Source organism: Manihot esculenta, chromosome 9, assembly GCF_001659605.2.
Source record: "Manihot esculenta cultivar AM560-2 chromosome 9, M.esculenta_v8, whole genome shotgun sequence".
Taxonomy (NCBI): domain Eukaryota; kingdom Viridiplantae; phylum Streptophyta; class Magnoliopsida; order Malpighiales; family Euphorbiaceae; genus Manihot; species Manihot esculenta.
In genome coordinates, this window is record NC_035169.2 from 35486626 (window position 1) to 35500232 (window position 13607).

General features: G+C 32.5%; 1 protein-coding gene and 1 long non-coding RNA gene across 3 annotated transcripts; one reads left to right on the forward strand and one right to left on the reverse strand.

Moving 5' to 3' along the window:
- The first annotated feature begins 523 nt into the window (after nt 1-523).
- LOC110622165 lies at nt 524-1160 on the forward strand. Its single transcript, XR_002489056.2, has 2 exons — nt 524-735; nt 839-1160. It is a non-coding gene; the product is annotated as an uncharacterized LOC110622165 (long non-coding RNA).
- A 1742-nt stretch (nt 1161-2902) lies between these two features.
- On the reverse strand, nt 2903-12152 carry LOC110622150 (translation initiation factor eIF-2B subunit epsilon). 2 transcript variants are annotated; one of them, XM_021766559.2, is made up of 15 exons: nt 11865-12151; nt 11514-11744; nt 11018-11332; nt 10738-10845; nt 10095-10284; nt 9231-9493; nt 8128-8254; nt 7886-7965; nt 6812-7060; nt 6651-6727; nt 5488-5579; nt 5076-5158; nt 4400-4471; nt 3711-3836; nt 2903-3419 (listed from the first exon to the last, which is right to left on the reverse strand). In XM_021766559.2, the coding sequence occupies exons 1-15, from the start codon at nt 11997-11999 to the stop codon at nt 3387-3389; spliced, it is 2181 nt and encodes a 726-aa protein (XP_021622251.1). In that variant the 5' UTR covers nt 12000-12151; the 3' UTR covers nt 2903-3386. The 2 variants fall into 2 exon arrangements, with proteins under 2 accessions (XP_021622251.1, XP_043816151.1); XM_043960216.1 differs by lacking the exons at nt 2903-3419; nt 3711-3836; nt 4400-4471; nt 5488-5579 and having other exon boundaries at nt 5118-5158; nt 11865-12152.
- Nucleotides 12153-13607: the final 1455 nt, after the last annotated feature.

The window sequence follows — 13607 nt, forward strand, 5'->3', positions numbered from 1 at the left end:
TCAATTTATTAATAACAATTCTATGGGCTACAGCTAACAAAATATATGATTAAATCACCTTTTGCATCTCAATTTAGATAAAGTTTTAATTTGAATCTACCTTCAAGCTGTTCAACTCTCTATTATAATCAATTAATTCTCCCCAAATTTAATAATAATTAAAGAAAAAAAAAGCATGTATTATTTATCAAAATATGACTGATTATTAAATAATTGAAGAGTTTAGAGTAATTCATTTAGAGGGTGAGTTAGATAAAAAAAAGAAAAAATTTAAAAAAAAAATGTAATTTAAACAAATCTCGATAACCATACCAACCCATCAATTAAATATTGATTAATCCATAATCGATTCGTGGGTTCATTCTTCAACGGCCACGCCATTAGAACTAAACTTTTTGAAATAATATGATCAAAAGTAAAAAAAATTTCTTGAAGGGCATACTAGCTTTGAATGGTAGGCAAGAAGAGTAGTTGATATCTGAAAAATAATGTAAGATGCTAAGATTGGGAGCCTTCTAGCCTAAGTAAACTGTGTCTATAAAGCACCTCCTTTCCCTTTGCTTCTCTTGCCAAAGTTTTGAGAGTCTCTTCTCCATAACCCTTTACTTATTCTTCTTCTCTATATCTTTATAGCTCTCAAAAGGAAGCAATGGGACCCGGAGGACCTGGCCCACCGGGATGGGGTCCGCCACCACCTGGTCCATTCGGTGGCTTTTGCAACATCATAGGTGCTTGGTATGTTTTTATTTTTTTTACTTAAACACTAAATAACGTTTTCTCAAATGGGTTTTGTTTTTGTTTCTACTTAGATTCTTGATTTGATTCTGGGTTTCTGCAGCTTGAGCTTCTTGTGCTGTTGCTGGTTACTGCAAGACTGTTTCGGTGGTCCAATGGGCCATCCTGGTCCACCCGGCCCATTTGGCCCACCACCTCCATGATCAGTTGCATTGAATTATCTTATAATTAATATATAGGAGAGCTTCCATGGTCCACGTGTTTATCTCCTATTTGCAATAATCATAGCTTTTGCTGGGTGTCACTCACAGTAGAGTGTTTATGATCTTTATGATTGATTGTATTTGTTCCTATGTACGCCTAAGTGCTTTATTTGTTTTCTTTTCTTTGCTCAGCCTTATAAATACTCAAATTTGATTTCTACATGCGATTTAATGTTATATATATATATTTATTTATTAATTTATTTATAATTATCTACAAATTTTCTACTGACTGCAAATTTTATAACACAATTATTATATAATTATTATAAGGAGATTTACAATTTAGTTTTTGGATATTGTCATTATTAAACAAATCAGTCTCTATATTTTCAAAAATCTATTAAAATGTTTTTATCTTTTATCTCCATCAACAAAATAGTCATTCTATCCTTTTTTCCGTTAAAAATAGATAAAAGATGATTGAGAAAATTTTTAAAATTTAATTTTATTCTCAAATAAAATTTTTTATTTAGTCATTAGATATTGCTATTATTAACAAGTCAGTCCCTACATTTTTAAAAATCTATTAAAACGTTCTTATCTTTTTTCATATCTATTAAAACATTCTTATCGTTTTTTTTCATCAATGAAATAGTCTCTATTTCATATCTATTAAAACGTCCTTATCATTTTTTTTTGTCAATGAAATAATTCTTTCTCATCGTTTCTTTTCGTTAACGAAATAATTTCTCTCTATATTTTTATAAATTTATTAAAACGTTCTTATCATCTCTTTCCGTCAACGAAATAGTCTCTCTTCCTCATTTTCAAAAAAGAAGAAGAAAAAGAGGGATAATTTGATATTTTACTATATTTTTAATGGCAGAAATAGAAGAAGAAGGAATAGAAGGGGATAATTTAGTATTTTAGTATATTTTTAATGACAGAAATAGACGAAATGACTATTTTATTGACAGAAAAAAAAGATAAAAACGTTTCGAAAATACAGGGATTGACTCGTTAATAATGATAATATTCGGAAACTAAATTATAAATCTTTTATTATTATATTATAATCATTAATTATGTGAATTTGATATAAGTTTTATCATATATAATTAACGGTGAACAAACAATCGATTTAGAGAATAATTTTTCCAGACATTTAATACGGTCAGGGTTGTCCATATTCACAAGCGCGCCACCCCGCCCTTTGATTTGGTGATCCTTCTTTAACATTTTCAATGGCCACGCCAATCACATTGTGGCATTAACTATGGGCCAAAGACAAAGACAAGCTTAGAAACTTGTTGTGGAGTGATGAATTGAAAGAGAAGAGTGGATATAACAGCATAGCTCAACCACTGGTTGTACGGCTTTTCTCGATAATGGTCCCAGGTCTTCATCGACGTTTCAAGATCTCTGTTTCCTTCTTTTTCTTGCTACTCCATAACCATATACGTATATATACGTAAAGGTATATATCGTCTCTCTAAGTCATCTTCATGGCATTTCTAGGACTGAGAGTGTATATATATCGTCTCTTTTCCTGTAATGGCATAAGCAGGATGGCATGTGCATGGATCTTTTCTCTTTCGTTATTACATGAGTTTTGCTTTTGACGAATACTTTGAACACTATCATAATAGTGAATAATGAAATTTTATTATTTGTTGTAACTCACTACACTGTTTATCAGTGTATCTTACTGCACCAAGAATTTAAAATGAAGCAAGTATTAATTTTCTAGAGATCTTCAGATAATAACGAAAATATACAATAATGAATAATCCCACACACAACTTTTCTCTCAGTGGCATCGATGACTACAGAAAACATCTACGACTATTGAAACCCAACTTTATATATTCAGGTTCCATTTTCACAAGTATTTACTTTTAATGCATTAAACGATGTGAAAAAAAGGGGCATCCTTAAAATTGATTGAAGTAATCTCAATATACGAAAGCTAACCCAGATCGTAAATTAAAAGAAAAATATTACAAGTTAACTTCTAGTGAGGGTTTAGCATCTTATCAATGTCAAAGGCTCTAGATATCGATGTTTCAACAAAGAAGAAGAAAAGAAAAACAACCTTTCAGGTAATACAAAGTGACCTCGGTGTGCATCCTCCGACTTCAAAATTGCCAAGACTCTCGCAACGAACCACAGCTATAACTTCAACACAAACGGAACCATGTGCATGTCGCCCAAAAAAATGTTAAAAGAAAAAAACAACAGCAGATCAATGGAAAGAACTTGGTGACTGTAGTTTATTTCCCAAGTAACATGTGTAGCTACTATTCATTAACTGAAGAGCACGAACCCACACAAAAGATGATGAACATAAAAGTCTCAATTCAAAGCATCCATCTCTGGCAGAGTAGCCAACTGAAACAGCTTCTTTACAATCTCTATTACTCATACGAGTCTCTTTCTCCAATCTTAGTCGTCTTCTTCAGATGCCTCCTTCAACCACTACACCAAAGGAATATATTTTAACATGTTATGCCATGATGCAATAATAAGTATGAGAGATGCCATTAAGTAGACATGTTTCAGGTTCAATTTCTTCTTATAATGGATGCAAGGCAGTGCTCCATTTTCATGTATCACCTGTCTGGTATAGAAGGCTCTTATAGGCCATAAAATGGATATAAAACAAAAACAACTAGCTTTGGCAATTGGCATCCAACCACAGGTGCATGCTGGCAAAAATAATGAATACAGAACTATAGAAACTAGCAAGAATTAGCATTAAATCTTCACCTGAATGAACTTTTCTGATTGCTTGACAAAAACTTTGTCTGATTCTTCAGCGTCCTTTTTCTCGTCAGCCCATCTTAATACCGCATCCTCTTCTAAAATGTCTTTGTCATACAAAAGATGCAAAATCTAACAAGAAAATAAAGCTAAAAGGATCAGCATGACAAATAAGAAAACAATATTCTGAGCTGCTGACCTACAATTAAGTAAATAAAAATACGCAACAAAAAAAAAAGAGATTAAAATTCAGAAAGTCACCTTATTCATTAATCTAGCATAGAACATAATGAAAATACAAATAATGGAGGTATTAAAAGTCTAGACACAGCAACATAAGAGTTTTGGTCTAAAAAGCAAACCAAATTCAAGCATAACCAACAAACAAAATGGAAACACTGTGAAACAAAATCTTTAATCATCTCAAAATTCTCCAACCCCATTTTATTTGCCCCATTGACATCTCATGGGTTAAACACATTATGTTTCTACCATAACAGTATTAAGAAGGTTATAAGCATATAAATGAAAAATGTGGTCAAATTGAACAAGGGCTTGAAGTCCATGTGACATCTCAATTAACTCAGTTCCATATTTCCATTTCCTGGACCAAACTCAAGGGGAGTCATATAAATTTTGGTTAAGAGGCTGGAGAGTGATGCTTACTTATACACACACACAATCCAAGAGGATACCTGGGAAAAGGATGTGGAGAACTCCTTAGCAGACTCTAAACACATTTCTTCAAATTTCAATATCACTTCAATCTGCGCATTAATAATATTTAGTTAATACCCAATTACAACTGAAGAAACTAAAATATAAAATGTGCAAGAATGTCATGAGTTCAAAATTTTCAATCAATCAACTCTTGAATGTAATGCTACCACATCCAAAGTAATAGTGGAATAAAGTAAGAAAATTTTGATGCAATCTCTATGATGGCAAGATTAGTGTTGAAAAGTGCAAAAAAGGAAAAAAGAAGAATTCAGATGGTACATAACTGATTCAAGTGAAGTAAATTGTATAATGAAAAGTTTGAAGATATATAGGTAAAAATGGCACCATTAGTTGATGACCAACATGGAAAGAAAAAGAATATATAAAGAAAATACATGCTGTGGGTCCACTTAACTTAATAGCGGAGAATCAAGTCTGAATAAAAATTTAATTTGGTAGTATAAACTCTGCCTCAAGCAATGTCATTGGCTCATAGCAATTGAAATAATAAATAATGACAATCGAATTTGTAAAAAAGGTCAATAAGCTAAAGCTGGCAAAGGTTGGATTGAACAGCAGGATATTACGTGTAAAGTGCAACAGTCAAAGATACAAAGAGAATAACGAGCCAAGGACACCAGCAATGCAAACCTGATCATCTATTTCTTTTGCATAGAACTTTAGCAGCTTTTGCCATGTACTTACAGTACTTGAAACGTTTTTGTACAATTCACCTGAAAAGTAGAACAAGCATCAAGTGAAACAATATAAGCATTTTTGTAGTCCCCAAGTTTCTAATTGTAACAACACTAGAGCACCATTTATGCACTTAAAAAAAAATAAAGTAACAAGATTAAAAATGGATATGCTTCTAGTAAGATGGAACTAGTTACGAAATCATGCCCAATTCAAAACTTCATGCCTTTGAGCATCCTGTCTTTAGAAATAAAAAATCACTTTTTCATTCTCCTAACAAAATAAGTCCACAGGAAATCATTGGAAAAGAGAATGCTCTAAGATGACATGAATGTATAAATATAAGAATAGCAGAAGACATGACTACCAGCAGCAGTATGTGGAATTTCTAATGCCAACTTCATCATTGCATAAAATATTGCTCCACCACAGTCTGCAGATGTCATGTTGTATGACAACCTGAAAAGTGTCAGAAAAGATAGCACTGAGGCAAAATACAGGTGAGCAATTATCCTCTGATAATATTAAAGCTGTAGCGACAAGTTGGCACCAAAAAGCCAGTCAGACAGGTTTAACTGGGAACCAGATCATTATCCGGTCAAGTCCAACTGATAAACCTTCACATGCAACAAACTGGTATGAACCTGTCTGAACCAGTCGAACAATCAGAGAATTGGAAACCTGGCTGGTTTGAAATAGATATTCCAAATGGAATGAGCCCTCTTTAACATAAAAACAATTAGCTATCAATAGGCATTTGGCCATATGACTTACCCAATGGGCCAATATCAAAGTCTAACTACAATAAATTATATATATATATATATATATATATATATATATATAAGTATTCTACTAAAATACTTTATAAAAGTCTCTCTTATATTAATTTATATGAACATAAAACAATTAACAATTACTAACACCTATAACTATTATAGAGAATATATATATATATATAATCACTTGCAATTTAAATAATTAGTAATATTAATAATTTATTTTATTAGTATTTTAACTTGAAGTATTGAATTATTTTTAATTTATTATCTTTTATACAATGAAGTAAATTAACTTATTGTGTATATTATTTTATGATATTATCATTTATTCTTGTTTACATGAACATATTTACTATCATAAAATTTATTTAAAAATTTAAAAGATTTTTGCAAAAGACATTAAAATTTAGCTAAATTTGTTTTAATAGTTATCTACAAAATACACAAGTATTTATTATTATAAAGTATTACATTAACCTTATAATATGTATTAAATAATATATCAGTTTAAACCCTTAGTCAACTCTGGTTGCTCTGCCTTGACCAATTCAATGTGCAGTCCGGGTTTGAAACCATGAAAAAACATACAAAAGAAATAGCTAGGGGAAGTGTTCGAAAACAGAAATTTAAACCTTCAAGAGGCAAGCTAACAGATAGGGTTTTAGATTTTGAATACTACAGGACTTAAGCACCAAAATTAAGAGGCATATGGAATTATGGAAACCAATAACAAATAAACAAAACATACCGGAGGGAGTTCATTTCAAGGACTATGTCACCAACATTGATATTTTCATGAACAGCCCTCAAAAAGGTTGCTTCAACCTGCAAACCGTAACAGAATATTCAAAAGTTGTGAGCACACAAGATGTGAAATTCTCATCAACATTCCAAACAACTTTCTTTTACCTCTTTCTCAAAGCTGTCTTCTCTAGAGTCATCATCATCTTCAGAATCATTACTGTTATCGTCAGGTTTCAACTCTCCAGAAGGTGTTAGACCAGTGCCATCTAGATTCAACAATTCCATATCATCTTCTATACCTTGCATGACCTCTGCAAGTTTCTCAGCAGGAATAGGTGCAACTGAATGCCTCCATTCATCCTCATGACCTCCTTCAGAGATTGACCAAATATAACCAGCACCACCAGGCCCAAGCTGGCAAGGCATAAAAAGTTTAAGCAAATAATCAAATGTAGTCTGCTGCACGATAGATGACAAATGGATTGTTTTTATGTTGCTAAGCAGAAACCAACAAATGATATACCTGAAGCCATTTCTTTGATAAACAAAACCAGAGCAACAGATATTTTTTGCATCAATCAATTAAATGCATGTTGAATATTTTTCCTCACAAATCAGAAGGAAGAAATGGACTATCATGTAACCTGATTACCCAACATTTGAGACAATATGCTTGCGCTCTTCCTTTAAGCACTAACTACATAAAATTTATCAACAATATTCATGTAGGAATTTCTGTACAAAATTACGCTAGCCCTTTGAACCAAATATTAGATTACCATAAAGCCAAACAAAAGCGCAGCTCCAGTTTTAAGGAGGGTTACTACAGGCCTCCAAAGGATTAGCAAATAAAAATGAGTTTTATATTAACTAAAAGTATTACATTAAGAAGAGCCAATTAACAAAGTTAAACCCTCTGCGCCGTCAGTTGTGGTTAGACATCTATGTGTCTTCAATTATTTAGAGAGACATTGTGATGCAAACCTCAAGTTCTTTCTCCGTTCTTCTTTAAACCTGTCCCATATCCCAGGGATATTCTTCCCTCTCATTGTAATTTAACAATTCAATCTTCCCTTCTCACTATAACATTCCCTCTAGCATTTACACTTCCGCATAAAATCCTTTAAAGAAAACAGCAGAATAAAAAAAAAAAGAATTCATACAACCAAACATAAATATCACACAACTAGGAATAGCAGTGACAGTCAAGGAAATTAAGAAGTAAAGTAAATAGCTAACCTCTGACGCAGGCCAGTGTTGTGTCCCAGATAATTCAGCAGTCATATCCCCATTCAACTTACCCATAGCACCTGCAATTGCTGCATATCAAATAAATTTTAGTAGCCAATGGAATCAAGGCATATTTTTCTAATCATATTGATTTATTAACAAAGAGCAGCACTAAATCAAAAGGTTGAATGGTTACATCCAAACACCAGGATAATTAGAAGGGGTGCACAGCTATAACATCAATAACTTACATGAATCTAACGTTCCACTGTTACTATCAGCATACTCCAATTCTTCATCACTATCTTGCATGGTTGGCTGTTGGAGTAGAGACACTTTTGAGTAGGCAGGGACAACAAATTGTTGTCCGATTACAACCTGAAGCAAACAAAATGTTAGGGCCACTTTCTTACACTAACAGCACATTAGAATATAGCAACATTTTGATTTTCTCATTACATCCATCAATCTTTAAGATGTGACCACATTTGTTCAAATTGTAGAAAAGAATGAGCTTGAACTTGAAAGTTAATAAGCCTAATTGAACTTGATGGTCACATTTTGTACTGACCATCATTATTTGGCCTAAAGTGAAAAGGTTGGCCAATAGATTTTCAAAATCTACTCCTCAGAAGCATATCTTTCAGCTAAACAAATACCTCCATTGGGAGTCATATGCCAATTGTTTATTTTCAAGGTGAATATCAACATTCTTATACCTTTTTTCCAAGAGTCAGTAATACAGCATTACGAATTATAGTATCTCCAGATCACCACACAGTACATTAATTTTAGATACTCAAATCAAAAGGGAAATGCCAGAATAAATCTTCTTGGAAAACAACCCATGCAACACGTATCTACAAAGAGAACAATAAACATAGAATAAGGGAGAGAATAAATGACGGGAAATTTTACATGGTTCAACAATATTCCTATCTCTGAAAGAGCCACCTGCGATTTTTCATTATGAAGAGATCGCAACAAATGCCTATTTATAGAAATACTGGATATCTCCTTTTACAAGTAAGGAAGAACAGGAGAAACTTGCCAGTACAAAAATATACCAATAATTAGAACTGCTATAGGCTATCTAAACTTCCTGGAGCTTTCAGAGTGCAGCACCTCCTCTGAATATGAACCAAAATTTAAATGCAGCTAAGATTTCACGTGTTTAACAGGATGTATACCAAGTTTAAGGCAATCAATTAGTACTCAATGTCATCAAAACAAAAAACTAGAGAGAGGGTGGAGGGAGCTACTAGCATACAAGCAAAGTTTAAAGTACAGAAGTATGATAAACATATATTTTGCAATGCAAGAAAGGCAAAATAGCATATATTTGGTGGCGTACCTTGAAAGACAACACCACACCAGGTTGCAAGACTGCCCCTGATTTTATTATCACCCCATCACATATAATTGCATGCCTTAGTTCACAACCATCTTCTATAGTGACACCATCCCATATATAGGAACCTACTATTGAAACATTTGATCCAATTGTACAGTTTTTTCCAATAACAGAATTTGAAATCTTGGAGTTGTTCCCAATTCTGGTCCCTTTACCAACAACGGTAAAAGGACCTATTTGTGCAGAACGTGATTGCTCTATTTCTGAAGAAAATGATAATAGTGAAGTACGAATCAGCAGAAACATAAATCAAAAAGGATATCATAAGCAGCTCCTTTCAATGAGGATATCATGCTACTCATAAAAGGAGATGAGGGGATGTTGATAGTGAAAAATACTACTTCATAACAACCAATGAATGAATATGTGAACAAATACCATTTTATCATATAACAGTTCACCATGCCAACAATGACATTTTCTAAACCAATAAATGACCCAATGTCAACAAAGCAACAAACAGAATAAGTAAAAACAGCCCTTTGAAATATCAAGTAGCTCCACAAAAAATATGCTAGAGATCTTAATTGCACTACTTTCTCTCAGCAGTCTGCACAATATAATAACAAATAAAGACATAGAAAAAACACCAATGATAGTAAAATGCAATTCAAGCTGCATATATTAAGTGCAGTTGAAACCCACAATGCTTCGCTCTAATGGCATAACAGATTTAATGCAAAACGTGGAGATTTGAGAGTTATTGTTCTAAAGAAAAATAATAATAATAGCTTTAAAAATAAAGAAAATTCTTGTTACTAGAAAGAGCAATTCATTTGTTTCAGAGTAGAGTAAAATCTCTACCTGATGCTCGATACATCCCTTGTCTCTCAACCTTAGTAGCACAATTTCCAAAAAAGGTCACATCTGGCACAAAAGGGTACGTCCATCTCTGAATAATGTCCTTACTGATAGTGTCATAGCTTCGGTAGTTATCAATCCTAGCCGCATAACTTGAGTGAATCTCATAAGTGAATATTTTGTAACCCATAATCTGCAAAGCAATGATATGGAGCCTAGCCAATGTAAAACCTCCAAACAATTGCCAATTTTAACAGCAAGGATGCACACATGTAGTGGATGAAGAATAGAGGAAAGGCAAGTCACAGGTCAAAATGCAGAAATGCATAACAAAATAGACCTTTTGCAGAATTTATATTTACTTCAATGTTGTGTCACAAAATACAAAAAAACGTTTGTTGCTCTTCAGGGAGTATAAACATAAACCAATGCAAAAGTGCAAAATGTTGGAGGTACAAAAGTTCTCTTTTGTGCCTTCAATGCAAATCCATAAATCAACAGGTAGCCGGCAGTTTTCATTCGCATGCAAGTGCCTGTGTATTTACACGTGTATTTAACAATAAAAAAAAAACTATACGTGTTTATATGCCACTTACGAATTATGGTCTAGAAAAGCCTACTATAGGATGTTAAAAATAAAGCATACATCGTCAACCAGCAATCCCTTCACAAAATGACGGCGCAGGTGTTGATAATCAAAATTGTCTGTGAAAAGGCTCAGAACTTCTGGAGAGCAGATATCAATATAGCAATCCTACAAGGAAAAATAAATATTTAAGTGAAACTTGTTGAAATAAAAATAGAATTAATCCACACCGAAGGGGAAAAATGCAGAAGATCTAATAAAAGCAATAGCCCAACTATTAAAAATTTAAAGGAGCAGTTATAGATAGATGTGCAAGTTGGGAAATAATTCAAGGACAAACCTGTTTGTCATTATGCAGACAAATAGAAGGATTATCAGCAAGCAACATATTCTCAAGAGATATAAACCCTTTTAAGTGGTCAGCTTTTTCCTCATAATATAGAAGCTGTTTTGTTTGAGGATCTATCGCCATAAATAATTCATCAGTACCAAGTCGTGACTGGTGGGTGATTGGAGATGGCTTTGACTGTTTAATAACCATAGTCATTACTGCATTACTGTCTTTTTTCCTTCTCTCCTTGTGTTCTTGAATTGCCCGTGTGAGCGACATGTTGCTTACCGTATCCCCACTAACAAGGACAAAATCACCGTGTATCTTCAAAGGCAAAATAAGAATGATCAGAACCTTGCAGAGAACAAATAAAAACATCTAATAGAAAAGAATCTCAATAGCTATTAGACCTTACCAACACTTAACATATAAGAAATTCAAGCGTAATCAAAATAAACAGCATTAAAATCTTGACATCGAAGTTCAAGCAGAGAAATAAACCCACCACGTTGCGTTCATAAATCAACCGCAAAGCATCTCCAGCACTAATAGAATTATGCGACTCAATTGTTGTGACAGTAAAGTTGGGCTGCGAAAACCATTCAGAATTCTCCAAATAATCGATCACTTGTCGAGAATGCGCGCAGCAGAACACGAATACTTCTTCAACTCCGGCGGATTCGAGCCATGCCAGAGTATAGTTAATCATGGGCACATTCACCAAGGGCAATAGCACCTTCCCATTGCAAAACAATTTTGTCCGTCAGTAATTAGAATCAAAGAAGAAACACGGATAATACATTAAAATTGTCCAGTGATCAAATTCTCATGCTTCAACACATGGGTAAATACATACTTTGGGGCGTTCGAGGGTGATAGGACGGAACTTGGTGGTGAAGCTATCAGCCAATATGATGGCTTGCAATGGGTGTCGAGCTAATTCCTCTGGGTCCTCTGTGGCCCTAGTTCCGCCCTTTCTCTGTGCACCCATCTCTTCTTCTTCTGCTTCTTCTGCTTCTGCTTCTTCTAATCACTAATCTCTAATTACTAATTTCAATTCGAGGAGGTGAATTGGAGAATCGGAAAAACCCTACTTCTGCTCCTTCCTAATCAAAACCCCTGTGCATGCGGTGAGTGCGAGGGATTAGAGGAGTTTGTCCGTAATTGGGTTCTAATTGTCTACGTACATGCTTTCATTTGCTTTCCCAATTGCCAATGAAAACGAGCCACGTTCGTATCCACGTATGCTGAGCTGGCTTTCCAGTTGGCCAGTGCTTTTTTTTGTTAGAATAGCCGGTCAAAGTTAACATTTTCTTTTATTACCTATTATATTTTTTAATAAATTACTATTTCATACAATTTTATTATAATTAAAATCAAACGATTAATTCATAATTGTTTACACGAAAGATCTATTAGATTACAAAAAACTAAATATAGTGACAATTAAAAATAAATATTTTTTATTCTGAATAGATAACTTATTTGATTAATTAAAAGGAGTAAGTATTTTTTCTAAAATTGATTTGAGATTAAATTATCATCAGTCAAAAATAAAAAAACAGATGTCTCTAAAACTACTTTTAGAATTCGATATGGACACTATAAATTTTTTGTTATGTCTTTTAGGGTAACTAATGCTCCTACAGCTTTTATGGATCTAATGAATCACATCTTTCATCCCTAATTAAATCAAGTTGTAGTAGTATTCATAGATGATATCTTAATATACTCAAAGATTAAGGAAAAACATGATCAAACATTTGATGATAGTGTTACAGACTCTAAAAGAGAAACAACTTTATGCTAAGTTTAGTAAATGTGAGTTTTGGTTAAATGATATATCAATTTTTTTTGTGTAGGTATGGTAAGTATGGAGAAAATAGAAGACACATTTTTCTTTTATGCTTAATCGTGTATTTATGTATAATTAGGTAACACATGATAGGTTTAGGTGAAAAAGTAAAAAAAGATGGAGGATCAAACTTAAAATTTACTTTTAAAATTTTCATATTTACCCTTTAATCTACTAAACTTTTCTACGTATTTCAATTTAATTTTTAAATTTTCAATATTTATAGAATATTGACCTACTAAACTTACACTTTCAACATTTAAAAATTCATTTCATTTAGGTAAGAATGTTAGTTTTAATAAATATTAAGCACTTTCCCATAGTAACTTGATTTTGACCTGTTAATCATATTAGATATTTTATTTTAAAATATGTATGTTTTCTTACCTTTTAAATTAACTTCATTTTAACTTAGGTATAATATATTAAAAAATGTATATGTTATATTAAATTACATCTAAAATCAATTTCTCTTTAACATTATACTTTTTATTTTATAAAATTGGAAAAACAAACTCAGTTTATATATCTATTAACTAATTAAGATACATTAGGTAATGAGATACTCAATTAAATTAATACACATTTCCTAAAAAATAAAAGTATTTCTTATTTATGTTAAATTATATATTTTTTAAATAGTAATTTATATTATTAACTCTTTTGATATATAAATAAACAAAATGTATTAATTTAAACATAAACATATGAAATAGCATGTGGGTATGAATTTAACAAAGAAGC